Source organism: Arachis ipaensis, chromosome B04, assembly GCF_000816755.2.
Source record: "Arachis ipaensis cultivar K30076 chromosome B04, Araip1.1, whole genome shotgun sequence".
NCBI classification, from domain to species: Eukaryota; Viridiplantae; Streptophyta; class Magnoliopsida; order Fabales; family Fabaceae; genus Arachis; species Arachis ipaensis.
The window spans coordinates 128,077,253-128,097,669 of NC_029788.2; the positions used below are offsets into that span (position 1 = coordinate 128,077,253).

Sequence of the window (20,417 nt, forward strand, 5' to 3'; positions counted from 1 at the left end):
ATCTTGTAAAATTTCAGTCCAAATCCAACATGTTTTGAATGTTTAAAACTAAAAATTATTGTGCAATAAAAGCAAGAGATGAAGATTGAACTTTGGTATTTTAAGTTATACTAAAATATTTGAGCCAACTGAACTATTTTTTATTTTTTGAAGAAGTATTACTAATTGTTTTAATAAAAGTTTGGGGAGCCATAGCCCCTCATTGTCTGAACTAAGCTTCGCCTCTGCATGCAAAGATAGAACAAACAACATAATAGAAAGTGTATACAACTCAACAATTCATAAAAAATATGTCTTCACAAAAATCTACGACAGAAAGAAGAAAACAACAACTAATAAAGAAAAAGGAGGACAAACACTATATAAGAACACTAAGTCCATCAACAAAAGCAAATATAAAAATCAAACCACCAAATAAAAATATCACTTTGTACCATTCTAACATCCAAATCTTTTGTATTACAAATTATTTTAAATAAAACACCTTTCAAATTTAACTTTAGTTTACACATTTAATTTAATTCTATAAAACATAACAATTTCTAATATTTATTATATACTATCATTAATTTACCGTCTCGCACATCGTACGAGTCTCATTCTAATTTCACATAAAAACAACTACACATGATTTACCTCATTATAAATATCATTTGTTTCATTATTCGCATTAGTAATAATCACACCATATGGATTTTATAAAGCATAGTAGTTACTTGTTGATTAGATCAATCAAGTGTCTTGTAAATAATTAAGCTAGCAAAGACCTATATATGAGTACAAGCAAAGCATGTTCAAACAAGAAAAATCTACTATATATAGAGTGCAAAAATATACTGTACTGTTAAGCATGCAACGAATACAAATAAGGCCAATTCTATGGTGCCTTTCCTTTGGTTGGTGTTTAACTTTTGTCTAAATTATTTATTATAATAACTTTAAAATATTTAAATTTTTTTAACTTTTATACTTTTAAATTTAAAATTAATTATTTTACCTATTTTAGTAATTAGATAATACTTTTCAGACACCATAGCAAACACCTACAAATAAAGTAACTAGGTGGTATATATATCCGGTGGGGATTCGAAATATATTTCAAAAGTGCAATAAATTTGAATTTTTAAGAAAACTTTTAGTAAGTAATTTGTAAGTATTTTTGTAAGAGTTTATACATTATGTATGAGGATATGTTTTAATTTTGATGAGTTCATTAGAAAATTTTATTTCATTATCTACTTTATGTAAGTTATATACACATAAATAAGTATTTATGTATTGCTTAATAAATAAAAAATTAAAACTATTTATTGATTTGAATCCTAATAATAATCTATTTTACTTAAATTTTCATAATCTAATAGGACGGAATTAATAACTAAATATAAATAGAAGTCTAAAATTTTAATTTTCAATATACTAAAGTGACCTTACAAACTTTATCTATTAGAGAGCAATCCTAACAAGAATTTATTAGATTTTAATTGAGGAAAAAAAAAAACCACAAATTAAAATTAAGGACTAATAAATAAATAATTAAAATAAATTCTCTGAGTGCGTGTTGGTGCACGTGTGATTAGTGCTGTTGCATGTGAAAGACAGATCCTTATTCACAAAAGTACGAGCTGGTTAGCTTATACTTACATACATGCATGATTATATTGTTGGCCAGCAGCATCATGTGCTTCTGCCTCCTTATTATATAAATTATATATCATTTAATGATCATAGGTTAAACCACTATATATATATGGGGTAAATATTTAATAATAAAAAAATATTAATAAAAAATTATCAAAATTTATTATTTTTTATTTTATTTAACGTATCTTGTAATAATATAAATAAAGAAAATTTTTTAGAATAAATAATTTTTAGTATTTTTTGTCATCATTTGATCAACATAAATATTATATTATCTTTAATAAATAAATTTTATTAATTTATGTGTACAAATTATAAAAAATATAAATACAAACTGTATTAATTCATATGTACAAATTTTAATAAATATAAGTGTAAACTATATATTTTTTGTGCACAAAATTCCTGTAAATACAGGTGTAAATTATTGATGGTCAAGTATAGGTAAAAAATAATAATATTTACTAGTTATGCTCATAAATAAATACTAAATAAGACAAATTTAGGCAATTTTCTTTTGTCTCCTTAACATTACAATATGTATATATAAAAGAACCAATTTAACCCAAACTTTTTTTTTCAAATTCATTTAACAGTCTTAAACTCTTAATTGACTTTAAACACGTTAGTTATAAAGAAGCTAAATTCCTCTTCTGGTTTTTTAGCCATGCAGCACACTACTATTCTTAATACATGCACTGTATATATATAGATAAAGTCAAAATATCAAGCAAAAGATGATCACGTGATCAAGGTATAATTAAGCAAAACGAGATATTAAGATAATCCAAATTCAGATAATTAAAAAAACAGATTAAGTTCCTGCCAGGTATATAAGCCATTACTGCATGAAAGGCCTAAACTCAAGGAGAACATATCGAAATATTATAATTAAAGAGCTATCATTTTATATATATTTACTAATTAATGTTTCATATGTAGCCCTTTGATGTGTATATAAATAAATAAATAAACAAACAACTAGGTTTTGTTTTTCTTCAACTCAACATTGATTAGGGTGTTCTTGTTTATATAATAATTATTTGAAAGAAAGAGGAAGGTGCTGTTTGATTTTTTTGCAGCATCCTCTCCCTCTCTTGTTGCATAGAGGGAGAGGAGAAGATTCAACATCATACCTACTCATCTCTCATCTCTGAATTTCATATAAAAAATTAGGTATGTAACTTATTATTATTTTATCTATTCATGGATTTGTTTGGTTTCATTGTATTTATTTGGAGCTTGAATAATATGATGCACAAAAAATAATAATAATAATGACAATAAAGATTTCTGGTATATATTTTGTTTATACATTTTAGTCAAAAGATGATGCCTCAGATTTTGATGTGGTCCTTGTCTTGTTCCTTCTTCACTGTTTCAGAATTCTGCATATTCTTCAGCCCTGGAGCTACTATTTTCAATTTTTCATATTCAAATATGTTTTTATTATATAAAAAATTTAATTTCTTTTCCATAACACAAAATTCTTTGTGCACGGATGCATTGTACATAAACACAAATAATTATATATATAATTTTTTCTCTTTTTTGTTCTTTTCTTAGTACATATCTTTTTCTCTTTCTCTTTTGAAGGTTGTTAATATGTCTTCATTATTATTCTTTGTCTCTCAATTATGACCCTTTACCCTCTTCCTAGAAGGAGACAATAGTAGGTTCCTTGAAACTCAGACCTATCAAAAGTCAAAACATGATGCCTATTTATGAACTATATATATATAGTTTAATTCTGCTTTGTGTAGTGTTGAATTTCATCATTGTTTTCATCTCCTAGAAGCAACCTTCAATCATATTATTTGTTTGCACATTTTGTCACACGCAAGGTTACTGATAAAATGTTTCAATGAGATTTTGTTTTTGTTTTGTTTTCTAACTTTGCTTTGATATAAATTCTCTAAAGTTTGCATTGTCATATATATGTTTTGTGCAGATTCAGAGTTTCACCATTTCAAACGAGACAGAATGGGAAGTTGTGTTTCAGTTCCTTCTGATGCAATACAAGCACCAAAGAAGCTCCATAGAACAATAGTAAGACGTAGTCGGAAGATCTCGAATCCGGCCATTAATGGCACCAAAAAGAGGATTAGCAATGGAGGGGCGCGTGTAATGGATTATTCTCTTAGTGAATTTGTTCACATGGACTTCGAAAATGGCGCAAAAACTACTTGCAAGCGCTCTGAAGTTTCAAACTCTGCATTCCATCTTACTCAAGTTCAATTGTGCCATAGCCAATATGGTGCTGATTCACATGGTATATAGTCTTTTCCTGACTTTCCTATTTTCACTTTTTTTCCTTTCTTTTTCAACCTGAAATTCAGAATGATTTGTGATTGTTTCATTGCTTGCAGTAATTTGCCAAGAAGAATGTTATTTTGATTCTGCCAGTATTCTGGAATCTGAATCAGATGATGACTACACTAGTGTCTATGGAGGTAATCAATGAGTATCCGTTAAGCCCTATTTGAAAACTATCTCCTGACACAAAATACAGTAGAAAAAATATGTTCTAGAACAGAAGCATTTTGTCTATCTTTGTATCAGTCTCTTTTACCGAAATGATTTCATGATCCTGAAACAATATCCACACACAACCTTATTAACATGCTAAAATTCTAAAGGTGGTCTTATACTAAGATTTTCTATCCTTTTTTGTTCTATGTTTAGACTTGAGATCATGTTCATTGTGGAAGGCATTTGTTTTGAATTTAGGCAATAAAGTTAGTTTATGTCTATAAATTATTGTTATTATTTGACTTCATTCTGATTCTGGTTTCTTTCTTTCCTTGTGTTGGGGGTTTTATGTTCAGATGGATTTCCATTAGTGGTAGGCAATATCCCATGCGGCCAAGTGGTCCAGTTTGAAAGATCATCATGTTTTATGGATAACAAATCTCAATATGAAGAATATCATGAAAGTTTTCTTAAAGTTGATGGAGTTAACTCAGGTATAAGCAAAAATTTTTGGTCTTATCGTGGGTCGGTACACAAGGTTTTTGAGTTTCTCTTTCTAATAATGGAAGCTTAACTATTAACAGGTTTAAAAGATGAGAAGGTTCAAGATACTGCACACAGATTAAGCCTTCATCAGTTGGCACCTTCTGTCAGTTTCAAGGGTCTCCAATCCCAATCAAAGCTGTCAACACTTTTCAAGCTTTCTTTCAAACAGCCATCTTGTGATGTTGAGAATGCAGCTGATCTTGGTAAGTGTCAAAATACTTTGCTTTTCAGTGCATCAATATGACTGACTAAGAACAACAAGAGTTTGTAACATTTGGATTTTCAACAATTTGAGATGACATCTAGAGAAATTTGTCAAAACGAAATACATCTTTCGAATACCACCGACTTTTTAATTCTTTTGGGCCTAAAATTGTATATTGTTTACTACTAGCAACACTAAAATCTGTTGCTGATTGAAGTCCTTAATATTGAATCTGTATGCAGGTCAATCAAGAAAATATCTGCGTCGTCCGCGAGCAGGGGACACAATTCCAAGCCAGAATGGAGAAAACCCATCTCCAGGATGCTGGTCTGAAATTCTACCCTCAACGTTTGAGCTCCGTGGCGAAAACTATTTCAAGTATGTTGTTGACTTTGTCCTTCTTTGATGATATACATAGATACATACTCCCATTACAAATTTTCAATTTGATTGAACTTTCTACTCTCCAGGGATAAGAAAAAGTCTCCTGCAATAAATTATAGTCCATATACTCCAATTGGTGTGGATGTATTTTTCTGTCCCAAAAAGATACATCATATTGCCAAATACTTGGAGCTTCCAAATGTGACAGCAACCAATGGGGAAATTCCCCAACTTCTTATTGTAAACATTCAGGTATAAAACCTTTTCAGTTTGTTCAATATTATTAGACATTTTCAGCACTGATATTGATTGAAATGTGTATCATGTTCTCATCCATCATATGACATATTATGTGCATTTTGTGCAGTTGCCTACATATCCAGCTGCAATGTTCCTTGGTGATAGTGATGGAGAAGGACTGAGTCTTGTGTTGTACTTCAAGCTTAACGAGACTCTTGATGAAAACATTTCTTCCCAGTTTCAAGAAAGCATTACGGTATCTCAAGTTTTCCAATGCTATTATCTTATTACCAACAACTATAAAATTTAACTGACACAATATATTAATATATTAATGCTTTACAATAAATAAAGTATTAATTTTGTTCCATATTTTCCAATTTATGCTTTAGAAATTCATTGATGATGAGATGGAAAAGGTGAAAGGATTTGCAAAAGAATCAAGTGTACCTTTCAGAGAAAGACTAAAGATCATGGTAGGACTTGCCAACCCTGAGGAAATGAATTTGAGTGTTGCTGAAAATAAGTTAGTAAATGCTTATAATGGAAAACCTGTTCTCTCTCGCCCCCAACACAACTTTTACAAGGTAAGGCTCCTAAACCAATGTCATCAAACTCAATAGTTTTCCTAAACATAGAGCTTAAGTTAACGTGAATCATAGAAATTTACTCGTAAACTCGATTTGCGGACCTAAATTGCAACTACGAAGATTTTATAACTTGTATATCAATGTCTTGCAGCATTATGACTTTATAAAACATGAAATACATATATAAGTAATAAGTGCTTACTCACCTTGGCACATTGACATGAATTGATTCTTGTTTATTTTCTTCCTAACAGGGTCCTAATTACTTTGAGATTGATCTTGACATACATCGTTTTAGCTACATATCAAGGAAAGGACTTGATTCATTCAGAGATCGTTTGAAAGATGGCATTCTTGATCTAGGCTTAACCATTCAGGTACCTTGTTATGTTAACCTATTTTTGCCTTCTTTATTTTGTTTTGTTTTTCTTCACAACTTTCAAATAATATCTATGATTTTCAAACTTGCCATGAGTTTCAAAATAATCCAACTAGCACGGGAAGACATTGTGATAATCGCAACTGGTAGATATAGTTTTTTTCTTTCGATATTTGCATTGCCACCAATATCCGAACCCTGTTATCAGGAATTTGACTAATCTAACTTGAAGATTTCCAGCATGAGTTTAAAGAACTTGAATGTTACATTTTGAGATAATGCAACCTACTTGATGAATTAGCTTTCAACAGACATTTACCATTCTTCAAATTTCGAATAACAGGCACAGAGACAAGAAGAGCTTCCAGAGAAGGTGCTATGCTGTCTTAGATTGAACAAGATTGACCTTAGTAATAATGACCAAATACCTATGCTTGTGATCAGTGATGATGAATGCTAAGGGCTTCCATCACTACCTTGCATTGCAGGGGGTTGTTAGTGTTAAAACTATATTATTACAAACAATTTTTCATTAAATAGTTACTTCCTTATTGGATGAGGAAAAATGGAGTTCCAGGTTTATGCTTTGGTGCAACTCCTGTAGTTACATATTTTTCTGTAACATTCTTAAATTCAGAGGAATAGAAGTTAAGAGATTAATAGAAATTAAGTTTTGTGTTGTACCTTGTAACAAGTCAGAATCATGATAAATTTTTGTCTGATATTTTTCGTTTGAAAAGACAGAGATAGCAATTGTACACTTTATATTCACATTCATCACCTTAAGTTCTTATATTTGTTACCACAATTTAATTTTGTCACATAGAAACAGATGTGAGACACACATCACTTAAGATAGATGTGTACCTAACACTTTTGAATGACAAATGCTACCAATTTATATGTGTTTCTAACTTTGCATTGTAACCTCTTCTTCTTGTGAATAATTGAACAACCAATTAGCAACTAACTTTATATTAATCCAAACTGAGACATGAGCATTGTGCAGAACTACATATTCTTTGTTGTTTAAAAGATATATCAGTGACATTTTCTGTGACAAAATATACAAAAAAATGCAAAATGCAGCCAACATTGTTAGAAATAATTTAAAGTGGAAAAGCTATATATGTAATATAAAGAAGGTGGATTCTAGTAAGACTATGTTATGGTGGCTATGATGATTATGCAAGTGTTGTTAAAATTAAAGTCACATTTTCTTTTTCATTTTGGTAATACTTTTTTTTAAGCAACACTTTTTAAAAAACATTGTTTAACAATAAAAAAGTGTTACTTTTATTTTAGCAACACTTTTTGAAACACTATAATTACCGTAATATACTTTTAGTTGATTAGTTGACAGTTGTCAATGTAAGACAGGAAAAAGAAAAAATAAAATAAAAAATGAAGAGGGTATATTTTTTTAATGACAATTTGTTCATATTTTGTAGTCATATTAATTTTGCATTTGTCTATTTAAGCAGTTGGTAAGCAGTAGTTAAGAAGATAATGATAAGTATCCATTTAGTTGTTATGTAGGTATAATCATACCTTAATATTCTATATAACTGTTGAAAACTTGAAATTAGTAAATTAAATCAAATTTGGAAAGCCATTAATGAAAAAGAGAAAAAAAAAAAGGAGGTTCTTAAGCAAATATGTCCTCATGAATTTGTCTTTTATTTCCTCTTCATTCTACAGTATTAGGATCAGCATAATTCATATACTCTCTCTTGTATTGGGGACGTAAGATCTCACGAGAAATGGAAAGCATATGCATGTATATGATTGATCGATAGCTAGGTGATATGAGTAGTTTTTTATTATTATTATTATTATTATTATTTTAAGAAAGCAACATAATCTAAAAGAATAATACTACACATCCAAATTTTTTTATTAATTACGTCTAATCAAATTGGTCTAACATAATTAAAATTAGTTATGACTAGCATTATTCAAACTTTCAAGTCTTATTGTTTAACTTGGTTAGACTTAGTTTATAAAAGAATTTGAATGTGTAGCATTACTCAATTTAAAATGTCTAAAAATAATATAAATGTATGATATTTAAATGAGGTCTATCCCATTGTCATTGATGCTATATTTGCTCTTATCTGTCTATTTTGAAATCAGCAAGAACTAAAAGGACAAGGATTTAAAATTTGAGCCGATGCATTCACAATATAAAGAATTTTATAGGATCATCTAATTAGATTTATACGTTTAAATTGCTTTCAAAGTAATGAATTTACAAATTAGTTTCTTTTGCTAATATAACAATACATAATTGATTGTTGTGTAAAATTCTTTTACACTCACGATTCATAAAAATTAAATTCCTAAAATTCTATCCCTTTGATTTCTATTATTAATGTGTATATATAAGAACAAGTCATGTACATACATATTTGAAGATTCAATATATTCTTACTTTATCATTCTATTCTATCTTATTAAGTTCTTAGAAAACATTTAGAACATGGCACATATTTGGAGAAGTTTTCTCAAAAGTTTTTTTTCACTCATTTTGACATTTAGTAGATTTAGGATCTCAGAGTTATGCACTTATAATTTTGAAGCTAAGACTTAAGGAAATTAAGATGTACCACAAAATGCAAATAAATAAAAATGGAATGCTTTGGTATGAAACCGCATTACACAAACTAGTTATCATAATCCTTGCATTCAAAACCGCACTACATTGAGAAATGTGGCTTGTGGTATTCGTCTATACTATTTTGTGTTGTCTAAAATGGTAAATAGGTAATTTCAGGCTTTGCATTTTGCAAGCACTATTTGATATACACAAGAATAATACTGAGGGGAAACAAATGAAATTATTTCTTCCCATTTCTGTGCACTAAGGCTGAGGGTTAGAGATTTTATATTTTAAAAAAAATGAAAAAAAAATAGATAAACATGTACAAGGCTAACAAAATTTTATAGAAAAGTTAGCTATTTTTCAATCATACCATCTTCCAAGAGAGAGCATTATACATCTGTTACTGTGTGCAATCCTATATATTTGAGTGCTAATTATCCTGTTTAGGATTTTTAACACTTGAGATAAATGTGTGGTGAAGTCAGAAGTTAAAAATGCAGGTGCAGATGCTGATAACACAGTCCAGCAATGGGCCAGAATGTTGTTTTAGTCAAAGCACCCTTGAAGAATAAAGGGAAATTACTGCACTGTAATCAAATAAATCCTTGGCTCTGTAAAAAAACCACAATAGTTTACTCATCAGAATCTGACTTCTAATTTAGTTTTAAAAAATATTATAATAACATCTTTTGAGAAAATGAATAAAATAAACAAACAAGAAATTTTAATGTTGTTGTTGAACAAAAATACAAGTGGACAAAATGATTCCTAAAAGATTTTTAAGAAGAAAAATTTGTTTTCGACTAAAATAACCGATTCCTTTTCATTCTTTTAGCGAATAAATTTGTCCCTCAACACAAAAAAGATGAATTTGTTATTAAAGAGAAGACATTGTTGACCACACAAATAATGGAAGTGTTTAAATTTTGTTTAAAAAATTAAAAAAATTGTGTTTTATCTCATAAAAGAAATTATACACAAAAAAACAGTGCAAGCATAATTACTTAAAAATAAGAGAGTGAATCAGTAAACATTTTATTTACCTCAACCAAACCGTGATTTTCTGGCTCCTCTTCTCATGCCATTCTCAAAATGCAAGTCTTCATTAATGTTGCCCTGTAAAGTTTTGGCAAGGAAAAAATAAGATGCAACAAATAGAACTTTGACAGGAATCAAAGATTTGAAATGGATCCACTCATTCCAAACTGAGAATTCCAAATTTACCTGAGTACTTATCATAGAATCTGCTTTTTCTGTGGGATCATAATCCAAGTACTCATCAGCTCCATCAAATGATTCTTGATGTGTTTCATCTTGAAAGTTTGTGTAACTACGATTTCTTTGTGAAACATCAATCCCTTGTCTTGCTAAATCATATGTTCCTTTGGCGAAGTTTGGATCAAGTCCACTGATTTTACTTCTTGAGCCATCTGATAAAGTTGAAGCAGCATCTTTTCGCCTCTTAGTAGCCCAAGTAAAGCCGGTAGATCCCGAGGCCGGTGCCGGACCTGAGTATACACTATAGCCATGAGAACCATTTGTTTTGGCAGCCTCTGACTTAGCATCAAACATTGGTTTATGTTGCATCTCTTTCTGCTGCACAAGTCCGATTCTTCCCTTTGTCTGATATACTTTATCATCTCTGCCACCATTTTGAGCATTGTTCTGCATTTCCTTCACAAATATAGGAAAGAAAAGTGAATAAAACTATCAATTTTCTCAAAGCAGTACATACAGCCTTGTGCACTGAAAGAATTAGGTACCTCTTTTGTAGCTGTTTTATTATTATTGTTGGGGCAATCCAAAACTTTCTGGACCCGTTTTGGCCTTTTTGCTGTCGTCGCAGCCTCACGAGCCACTCCAACCTTTTTCCTGAGTATTTAAGATCAAGAATTCAGCAACAGAGAATGGCTCAAATGAATTGTTCAAGCTATCTAAATGCAGAGAATGATATATTCATATATATTAGTTCATCGCAGCTATGAATAAGGCTGCATAAGCCAGGGTTGCAGAACATGCAGCCTATATGCTTTGTTCCATTTTCATAAGACATATATAATATTCATGAATGACATATTGGTATGAATAGAAATAGACTGCAATGGTTTACCTCTGTGCATCATCCCGGTATTTAGCATCCATTTCTTTGCTTGGTGGATACTTTGGAAGGAGTGATGGACTGCAAGCATGCGGCTTTGTGCTAAAATACTATAAAGGGGTAAAGAAATGAGACATAAAAAAGTTAGAAATCAAACCCAATAATATGAAATTGGCAACAGTGAGAAATAACCATCATCATACAAAATGTATAAGCAACACATGGGAATGAATTTACCTCAGACATCAGTGCAGAGGAGGCAGTGCCACGCTCGGAAGGATCAATGGACAGTAAAGTCTCAATTAGGCTTACAGCAGTTGGAGGAAAACCTTTACACCTCTCCCAAAGAGAGCTTTCGTAGGTAGTCTGCGGTTTAAACATTGTTGCAAGAGGAAGCTTACACTTTCTCCAGAACTCTTCTGGTGGAGATCCACAAAGCTTAAAGATTCTGTGCAATTGTTCAACCTGTTGATCAAAGAAGAATAAACATCAAATTAGATGCATAGGACTCTGAAACTCCTATAATATTGTTGTAGTACATGATTCACTATGAGGATTACCTCATTTCTTCCCTTAAGGATTGGTTTCCCCAGGAAAAGTTCTGCGAATACGCAGCCGACACTCCATAGATCCACTGAAACTCCATAATTCGTTGAACCCATCAAGAGCTCCGGAGCGCGATACCAAAGAGTCACCACACGACTTGTTAAAGGGTTCTTGTTGTTTGGGCTAAGTGTATTTGCTAATCCAAAGTCTCCAATCTTGAGAACACCGTCATTGTTCACTAATATATTGGAAACTTTAATGTCTCTATGCATAATACCTCTAAGGTGACAATGCTCCATGCCACTTAATAGCTGCCTCATGTAACATTTAATCTGTTCATGAAAAACAGGATGAAACATATGAACAGATAACCCAGAAATAAACATATTCTTTCATTGACATAAATGAAATATGATGACAAACCTGTGATTCACTGAACTTGATGTCCGGAGAAGATACTAGGCCAGCAAGATCATGCTCCATGTATTCAAACACAAGGTAGATGCTGTGTGAAAGTTGGGAAGTGATTATGCCCTCCAATTTCATGACGTTTGGATGGTCAAGTGCACGGAGGATTATAATCTCTCTTGCCATGAACCTAATACTCTCCGGTTGGAAATTGTCAAAGCGCACCTTCTTCAAGGCAACCATCCTCCCACTATGAACTTCACGTGCTTGGAAAACGCTGCTGTATGTGCCTTGTCCAATCTGCAGAATGATGTTAAAGATCAACTTCTCCAAACAACTCAGACAAAAAATCTGCTAATATGTATTGCTGTGCAAAAATTTTCCTTTTTGAACCAATGCATACATTAGCATCAAATTCCTCCAAACAACTTAGACATAACCCCAAATTTTTTCAACTCCAATGCATTAAGAACACCATTATTGTTTATTTACATGTTCAAATCTAATCCTATTACTAGAGGAACCGTTAGGTACTTCTTTTGACAAAAAAGTTTAAATTTTCCTTATTTCCCATGAGGTGACAACTTATATATAATTGCCTTCATATGAATTTTATTCATTAGATGACAATTTAATCAAACATATCAAATTATCTAATATTTTTAATTATCAACTTCACGTAAGAATAACTGATAGTCCGGAGTAAAAAATTTAATTGAATAAAAACACATAAAAACACAAAAATAGTGGAATTGATTGAAGGAATATACCTTGTCCAATTTCTCAAAAGCATCACTTTTGAGAGGAACCATGCCGTGAATGGCTTCACCGGCAACAGATGTGAGCCACGGTGGCCAACCAGCAGCAATGCTTTCAGCTTCCACAAACCTATGCGACAAACCAATCCTCGCATTCAATGCCCCAATTTGCCTCGAGCTCCCTCTCCCACCATTATTCCCATTCCCATTCTCCCTCACCACCATATCCTTACTACTCTTCTTCTCAAGCTTCTCCGCAGCCGCCGCCTCGTCGCGTTTCGCGTCACCACCTCCTTCCCGGACCTCCGCAGCCTCACCGGCAACCACCGCGGAGGTCGAAGAACGGCCCCTGGAAGCGGGGGAAGAAGACACCACCGCCCCAACGCGACCGGAGGCGAGTCTGCCTCTCCGCGAATAGGATTTGACGTATGCTACGCCATCGTCGGCCGGCGAAGCAGATGGATCTCCGGCACGAGCCTTCTTGGAGTTAACACAACCCATTTACCAGTTAGTGAGGTCCAAAAACGGTAAGTTTGGGGTGTTATCTCCTGCATCTATGGACCAGGCTCTCGAAAGCGGGTTCGCGAAAACCGCTTTCGAGAAACCGGAGAAGCGTTTTTGGTTGTGTTGTTAGAATTGCGGGTCAGAAACCCAGAAAGAAATGCATTTGAAAGAGGAATAATGGGGGCAGAAGAAGAAAAACGGTAGGTTCTTTTTTGGGAAGGGTTTGTTTGTGTTTTGGCAAGAATAGAATGGAAGGAAGGAGGGGTTGTTGTTCGACTTTGTTGCGAGATGTGAGGAGGGTGAGGGTGATGGTGGAGGTGGTTCGTTTCTGAAGAACAACGCTCCGAAAGCATAGGAAGAGAGAGACTCCAACAATTCCTTGGTCCGAATCAATGCATGCTTTTTTTTTGGGGGATTGTCGTTGCAAAAGAAACACAAAAAGAGAAAGATAAAAGGGAGAGAGAGAGAGAGGAGAGAGAAGATCCACTGGTCGTGGTCATCGTCGTGGTGGAGACGGTGGTTGTTTTAGGCTGCCATGTCACTCACTCCATTGACGTGCTTTGCATGGTTTTCATTTCATATACGTACACGTATACATACATACATTTCCCTTTTACTCTATCCAAAATTTTCAGGAGACATAATAGATCAACTTAATTAATTATCCACTTAAATAATTTAGATCAAACTAATTAGTTTGTTTTTTTATATAAATAGACAAAGCCTAATATAAATTTTATTTGATATACTAATGGTATATACAAAGAGCTATGATGCAAGGACAATGATATGGACATAGGACACGACATGACACACGGGGACGCACAGACACATAAATTTTAAAATCTTACATAACACATGAACACGCATACATATAAAATATAAAGTATTTTTTAGATAAATCGTAATGATATTTTGATATTTTATTAATATTGAAATATAAATTAAAATTTTTTAATTATTTTTAATATACTTTTTTGAATTATTTTTAATGTCTTATTTTAATTATATCAAGTATTTAAAATATTTTTTTGTTTTAATAAATAATAATATATACTATATCTAAATTTATTTTAAGAATATATGTTAAAAATAAGACTGGACACGCTGACACATCATGGTATTTAGGTGTGTCCAGGTGTGTCGGAGAATAATTTTTTATTTTTTATTAAGATATGGTTGGACACGACAGACACGCGTGTCAGACGAGTATCGGTAAGTGTCATATCCGAAATGTGTACGACACGCGTACACGACAACTCAGCAAAGTGTCCGTGCTTCATAGACAAAAAATTTTGTATAATTATCTAATTAAATTTATATAGTTAGATTATTTTTTAAATAATTAATATTTCAATATACAACTTATTATTTATGTAAAATTCTTTAATAATAATAGTATATAAAAATTAATATATTTATCTTTTAGATTCTTTTTATAATTTTAAATTTTTGTTACATTGGACATATTGTCTTATATTTTATGCTTCCACTTAAAATTTTAATGTTTTGACCATCTTTGGTTAAAAATAATAAAGTTAGCGACATAGGTATCTCTTTTCTCACTTTACAGTCAGATTTAAAAAAATGAGTAGAAGTTTAAGTCTATCTAATCTAAATCTAAATTAAAAAAATAAATAATAAGAATTATATATATTTTTTTCCCTTTTTCTTTCAGGGAATTAGAACGTGCTTCTCTTACTTTTAAGAACAAAGCCAAATTCGAAATTGCTTGTTATTCCCAAGGAAAGTACTTTATCCAAAAGAAAAGATATATAATCTGGAGTGGGAGCAACAAGAATTTAAAGAGTGCAATAAATGAAAATTTACTCATTGGAATTGAAAAAAACAGATGAGCAAGCCATTCATTTTAATCTTCACCGTTAAGCTTTTGTTTGTATGTTATTACAAGAATTTAATTTTAAAACATAACAATATCATTATGCAATTTTTCACACAATCATTCACTCTTAATCTATAATTAATTTTCACACCTAAGATTATAATCATACAAATGAAATAATTGAATTTAATGTGTTCTTCTAGTATGATTTAGCATTAAATAATAATAATTGATGTTGGAAGAAATTGTTAAAAAATTGTTTGAATTTTTAATTTAAAAGTTATCATTTTATTTCCATTGTTTTCTCACTCATATTTTGTTTTATTAATTTTGTACAATTATAATATTAATTTTGTGCATTGATCAAATCTCAGTGATTATTGTTTTACAAACTGAGACCCAAATAAGACAACAGTCAAACCCGGCATATCATTATCAGAATCCACATAGATCAATCAACAAAAGGTCAAAATAAAGCAAAATAATTCTTTAAGATTCAACAAAATACAAAGTAGTTCAATAATGTGATGCTGCCACAAACCTTTTCAAGTTTCAATAATTTTATTTCTGCTCCAGAACTGCCTGCCCTATACAAGGATGTAATAGACAGTAACAGGAACAGTCTACTAATTTGAAATTACAATTATGTCCATACTCCATAGCATTAATCTGGAATGCATCTTCATACGTGTGAAAATCATCTTATACAGTAACAGTTCCATAATTTAGATGTACAAAAGGTGGTGTTTGCTTACATACAAAAGATACAACAAAACAACAAAACACATGAACTAACCATTTCCAACTTTAAATACACCTTCAGTTTCTCTTTATCCTTTCAACTTCTAGAAAACTTCATTATGTACCATGTGAATTCTGTTCCATAACTGATATTGGCGCCAGAATTTACACTATGATTTGCTCTTCTTTTAAACGCAGATGTACCGGTCTTTGGTCATTGCTTCCGAAATCCATGTCTTTAAGTAGAGGATGCTTCTGTGGCACCGGATTATGCGGTTTCAGAGGCACTGAATTGTTACTCGCTGTGTTGTGGCTACTGCTTCTAGCAGCAGGTACATCGTGATTATGTTTTCCCTCGTAAGTAGTTATGACGGCTTTGGGGTCCGACGAAGCTCTCTCAACGTGCTTTCGCACATTGCATCCGGCACTAGTGCATTTGTAGTAACTCCTGTTCATAGAAATTTGGCATCAGACAGGTCTAAAACCTTAAAAGAAAAGAAATATGTGTGGAAAATTACAAAAGAAACTGGTTATCAAAGTTAACCTGTTTACAAATTTGGGTCCCCAGACCGATTTACGAGTTCATGAGTTAAGCTTTATGTTTCTAGTTTACCTAGGCTCCACAAGTTTATCTTAGAAAACAATTAGCCAAAAGGAATCACAAGATCAGAGTTACTAGCAGCTTCAAGAACGGAACAGAAAAAGCAATATTTCATATCTTCATTCAATCATTTAAAGACAGATGTTTTATATTTTGTGTGTATTCGGGTAGCAAATCACGCCTTTGTCACATTGACATCTGGTGAGGTTCCAGAAACCTATGAAAAATCCCTCGCGAGCCACATGTTATACTAAGCTCACCAGTGTTTTATTATGACAAATAAGACTTGCTTAAAATCTAGAATTCTTCCCACCAGATGCTGAATGTGTATATTTTCAATCACATGTAAGCCAAATAAAATCAACTACAAGTGATTATAGAATATAATACTAGAGAGCAGGGACAGAGCACAGAATTACTGAAAATTTAACCCACTTTACTTAGTCTTATATATTTGCTAATCCCACTTGTGTTAAATTCTTTGTTCAGAGTTGTTACTTAACCAAAACTCTTATAGATTTAAACTCTGAAAAGCTTATAACATATCTAAAAAAGAACTTAATCACAATGACTGTTTCAATTGAAACTGTTCTTACAACATGGAAAGAAACCAACTTACTATACCACCCATAGCTTCAAAAGTTAAAATTTTTTATTATAAAAAGTTACCTTGAGGAAGGGCATATGGCCCTGCTAACCTCCCATGGTCTTTGCTAGAGAGGTTCGTTATTATAAATCAAGTAAGAAATTATGACACACTGATTTCCACATCAAAAACCCAAACCACAGTCACCATACTAATATACATCTATGATGTTCCATTGCATTTAATAATGTGCAGATCTTATATAATAATGGTTATTGCTCTACCCGATCTTCTACTTCATTTCTTCGGCAATAATCACTTGGCACAACTCCAGTTACTACACTAAACCACATTTTTAAACATCCAGTTTATAAATTATAACTTATAAGTGAACAATGAGTACATTCACTTCCCAATGCTCATATACTTTCATAAGTCAAACTTCTTATGCTGTAGTTCATTGATTCACCTCATACAGTTGATCTAATTAATTAATTCATCTTCAATGATATCATGGAGGACTACAATAATAGAAATCTAGTGAGGTATTCTTGTATATCTGATTAGCTTTACATATTAATACAAGCAAACCCCATGCAATTACTTCTCAAAACAGTACTCAGTTTAAACTTCAATGCATTTTTAGTTTCTGATAAAGATATGCTTTTAAAAGAAATAAAGGTGCCCAATGAAAAACTAAAGTGTTTACCTTGGATGAGGATTTCCCTTTACCACTTTCTGACCATACTTTCGCCACCTGTAGCCATCATCCAAAAGATCAACTTCACTTCTTGTTTGCACGATGATTTTGGGTTCTGTAACGGTTTTCTGCGATAGAGGTACTTCAGAAACCGCAACCTCGGTGTTCCTGCAAGGCTGAACTTTAGCAAACAATGAAGAATTTAAACATGCAAAGTTGCATGATAAAGGATTAACAAGGAGAAACTTACCTTCTCTTAGGGTTAGGCTCACCATCATCTCCCTCTTCCCTATTATCCACATTACCCACTTCCTCACTCTCACTTGATCCAGGTAACCTACTTGCCCCTTGATTGGAGGTCTGGTCACTCTCAGGAACCGAACAATCAGGCATGCTTTCTGCAACCTTAGTTGCATTTCCAACCCAACCCTGAGAAGTCAACTCAGACTTGGGTGGAACATTTGAATTTCCATTTGAATCATTATTTTCTTTTACACGCCTATTTGCCTGAGGCTTTTCATGGTTATGCTGGCCTTTATAGATAATTTCAGTTATGTGACCATCGGGGGCACGCTCAACCTTTTTCTTAACAGGGCAATTCAAATGTGTACACTTGTAGTAGCTCCGTGGAAACTCGCTCCCCTTAACCTGCTTCTGCCCATACTTACGCCAGTTGTAACCATCATCTGCAGGTTTGTCAATGACCATGGAAGATGGTTGATATTTCTTATTATCAGTGTTCGAAATATCCGATGTTTCCACTTGAGCATTGCTGGGTTCTGATACAGATGGTACCACTTGTTGCTGCGAAGCTTCATTTTGAGTAAAAGATGGCTGCTCTACTGATAGATTTGCGGGAGCTGTCGGAGCTGTTACTGCAGGCGCCTGATAGTCAGCTTGCATATGCATTTGAGATTGAGCAAACACAGCTTGAGCAGTAACTTGTGCTAAAGCTTGTTGGTGCGACATCCCAAAGGGGCTCTGTATACATTAAAATGAAGACATAATAAAAACCTCAGACCAGTATATACACCATTCTCAGGGCGAAAGAAGATGACATCCATACATAACACTGAGAAAAATACCCAGCACCATGGCCAACACATGATACAATATAATGCATGATCTGGTCATTGGGTTGCAAATTTCAACAGAGATTTGGAAGATTCTCAGTTCATTTTGTATTGAGCGATTTGCAGTGATTATCATTCAGAGCACAAATATCATCCCCAAAACCTTTGTTGATTAATCATCCCATCCAAATTACAAAGAAAAAATCAAGGTAGTGCAACCAAAAGTCAATCCACTAACAAACAGTATATGTATTAAAAATATCCAAAAAAGTCTCATCCCTCATCAAAATTCGATCACTTTGTCAAACCCATCATCAATACCAAAGACTCTGTCTATTTGGTTTCACACTAAATCCCAAATCTGCATCCCAAGAAAAGAGAAGAACCTTACAACGAACAAAACCAGTGAATTTTCATGGACTAAAACAACTCGACAGCAATTACCACCCATACAAGCAACCACAAAATCTCGAAACTTCTATGCAGTTTCAGCAAGTACTACTCTACACCAGTCCACTAATAACATCAACACTAACGCAACACTCGTACAACTGGATTGAACTTCGAGCATTATGCAAAATTAAAGCTTATATCAAATCTGAATTGTCGAAGAGTATTACTGTGAGAATCCACAAGGATTTTCCTAAAAATCAGCTTTTAACACCAATTAAAACACTTAACACGCCCCAGAATCACCAAATCACTCTTTCACATAAAAATCGATACTTTAAGTAAATACCCATACTCAATCATCAAAATCCAGAAAAGGCACCTCGTAAAACCACACCCAAACCCAATTCAAGTAATTAAACAGATAAAATTACTCAATTATTACAGAAATGGAAAATTTCGCAGAATCAATTACCTGAGGGGAAAAGAACCCCGGCGAATTGAGAAACCCAGAAGGACTCAACCCTGGAGGGATAGTGAACATTGGAGAACGAGCAACCACCAAGTTCATGGGCCTACTCTGCTTGAACCCTAAGCTCTTCTGCGCTCCTTCCTCACCGGAATTCTCGCCGGGATTCTCGGGGGGCGGAAAGGGAGGCCTGGAAGCTCCGCCAAAGGCAAGCGGGGACGCCATGGCGCCGGCGAGAAGCTGAGAGAAGGAGCGGTAGTCGGAGTCAGAACCGCCGCCATCGGAGAAGAAGCTAGAGACAAGAGTCATGGGGCCTGGACTGATGCCAGCGCCGGCACCGGAGAAGAAGGCCTCGGCGGAGGGTCGAGGAGGGAGGGTTATGGTTGGCCGAGATGACTGCGGCGGCGGCGCCGCCGCTGAATTGGCGTCGGTGGTGGACATTTAAGTGTTTTTCTTTTTCTTTTTTCTTCTCTTGTAAGAAATGGGAAATGATTTGGAATTTGATTTTGATAAATTTGATATGTTTTTGGTGTAATAAGATTGAGAGTGAGATCGAAAATATTGGTGGGTTTGGTGTTTATCTTGAATACTCAGCGCAAAGTCCACTTTGTAGAAACTTGAAAGAAAAAAGAACT

General features: G+C 33.1%; 3 protein-coding genes across 6 annotated transcripts; 1 reads left to right on the top strand and 2 right to left on the bottom strand.

Annotated features, from left to right (window-relative positions):
• On the top strand, positions 2,604–7,253 carry LOC107635356. Of its 3 annotated transcripts, none has more exons than XM_016338825.2 (11): positions 2,604–2,820; positions 3,596–3,916; positions 4,014–4,097; positions 4,473–4,610; positions 4,701–4,865; positions 5,110–5,245; positions 5,338–5,503; positions 5,619–5,747; positions 5,884–6,078; positions 6,336–6,458; positions 6,804–7,253. In XM_016338825.2, the coding sequence occupies exons 2-11, from the start codon at positions 3,628–3,630 to the stop codon at positions 6,918–6,920; spliced, it is 1,542 nt and encodes a 513-aa protein (XP_016194311.1). In that variant the 5' UTR covers positions 2,604–2,820; positions 3,596–3,627; the 3' UTR covers positions 6,921–7,253. The 3 variants fall into 3 exon arrangements, with proteins under 3 accessions (XP_016194311.1, XP_016194310.1, XP_016194309.1); XM_016338824.2 differs by lacking the exon at positions 2,604–2,820 and adding an exon at positions 3,027–3,316; XM_016338823.2 differs by lacking the exon at positions 2,604–2,820 and adding an exon at positions 3,330–3,488.
• Positions 9,118–13,814, bottom strand: LOC107635355 (probable serine/threonine-protein kinase At1g54610). 2 transcript variants are annotated; one of them, XM_021122045.1, is made up of 9 exons: positions 12,888–13,814; positions 12,133–12,417; positions 11,724–12,041; positions 11,401–11,628; positions 11,176–11,273; positions 10,829–10,937; positions 10,290–10,730; positions 10,109–10,181; positions 9,118–9,676 (listed from the first exon to the last, which is right to left on the bottom strand). In XM_021122045.1, exons 1-8 carry the CDS (start codon positions 13,374–13,376, stop codon positions 10,110–10,112), a joined length of 2,040 nt encoding a protein of 679 aa, XP_020977704.1. In that variant the 5' UTR covers positions 13,377–13,814; the 3' UTR covers positions 9,118–9,676; position 10,109. The 2 variants fall into 2 exon arrangements, with proteins under 2 accessions (XP_020977704.1, XP_016194306.1); XM_016338820.2 differs by having other exon boundaries at positions 10,290–10,739; positions 12,888–13,812.
• On the bottom strand, positions 15,735–20,417 carry LOC107635357 (probable WRKY transcription factor 4). Its single transcript, XM_016338826.2, has 4 exons — positions 19,789–20,417; positions 18,101–18,831; positions 17,860–18,018; positions 15,735–16,411 (listed from the first exon to the last, which is right to left on the bottom strand). The coding sequence occupies exons 1-4, from the start codon at positions 20,221–20,223 to the stop codon at positions 16,129–16,131; spliced, it is 1,608 nt and encodes a 535-aa protein (XP_016194312.1). The 5' UTR covers positions 20,224–20,417; the 3' UTR covers positions 15,735–16,128.

What these genes read in the sequence shown, in the direction of transcription:
- LOC107635355 (XM_016338820.2), bottom strand. Translation starts at nt 13,376, where the DNA reads ATGGGTTGTGTTAACTCCAAGAAGGCTCGTGCCGGAGATCCATCTGCT. An exon ending in TACCGGGATGATGCACAGAG is followed by an intron (nt 10,938 to 11,175) that starts GTAAACCATTGC and finishes TTAAATACTCAG; the next exon opens with GAAAAAGGTTGGAGTGGCTC. An exon ending in ATAAAACAGCTACAAAAGAG is followed by an intron (nt 10,740 to 10,828) that starts GTACCTAATTCT and finishes ATATTTGTGAAG; the next exon opens with GAAATGCAGAACAATGCTCA.
- LOC107635356 (XM_016338825.2), top strand. Translation starts at nt 3,628, where the DNA reads ATGGGAAGTTGTGTTTCAGTTCCTTCTGATGCAATACAAGCACCAAAG. An exon ending in CTACACTAGTGTCTATGGAG is followed by an intron (nt 4,098 to 4,472) that starts GTAATCAATGAG and finishes TTTTATGTTCAG; the next exon opens with ATGGATTTCCATTAGTGGTA. An exon ending in AGTTGATGGAGTTAACTCAG is followed by an intron (nt 4,611 to 4,700) that starts GTATAAGCAAAA and finishes AACTATTAACAG; the next exon opens with GTTTAAAAGATGAGAAGGTT.
- LOC107635357 (XM_016338826.2), bottom strand. Translation starts at nt 20,223, where the DNA reads ATGTCCACCACCGACGCCAATTCAGCGGCGGCGCCGCCGCCGCAGTCA. An exon ending in GAGCCTAACCCTAAGAGAAG is followed by an intron (nt 18,019 to 18,100) that starts GTAAGTTTCTCC and finishes TCAGCCTTGCAG; the next exon opens with GAACACCGAGGTTGCGGTTT. An exon ending in AAGGGAAATCCTCATCCAAG is followed by an intron (nt 16,412 to 17,859) that starts GTAAACACTTTA and finishes TTCTATGAACAG; the next exon opens with GAGTTACTACAAATGCACTA.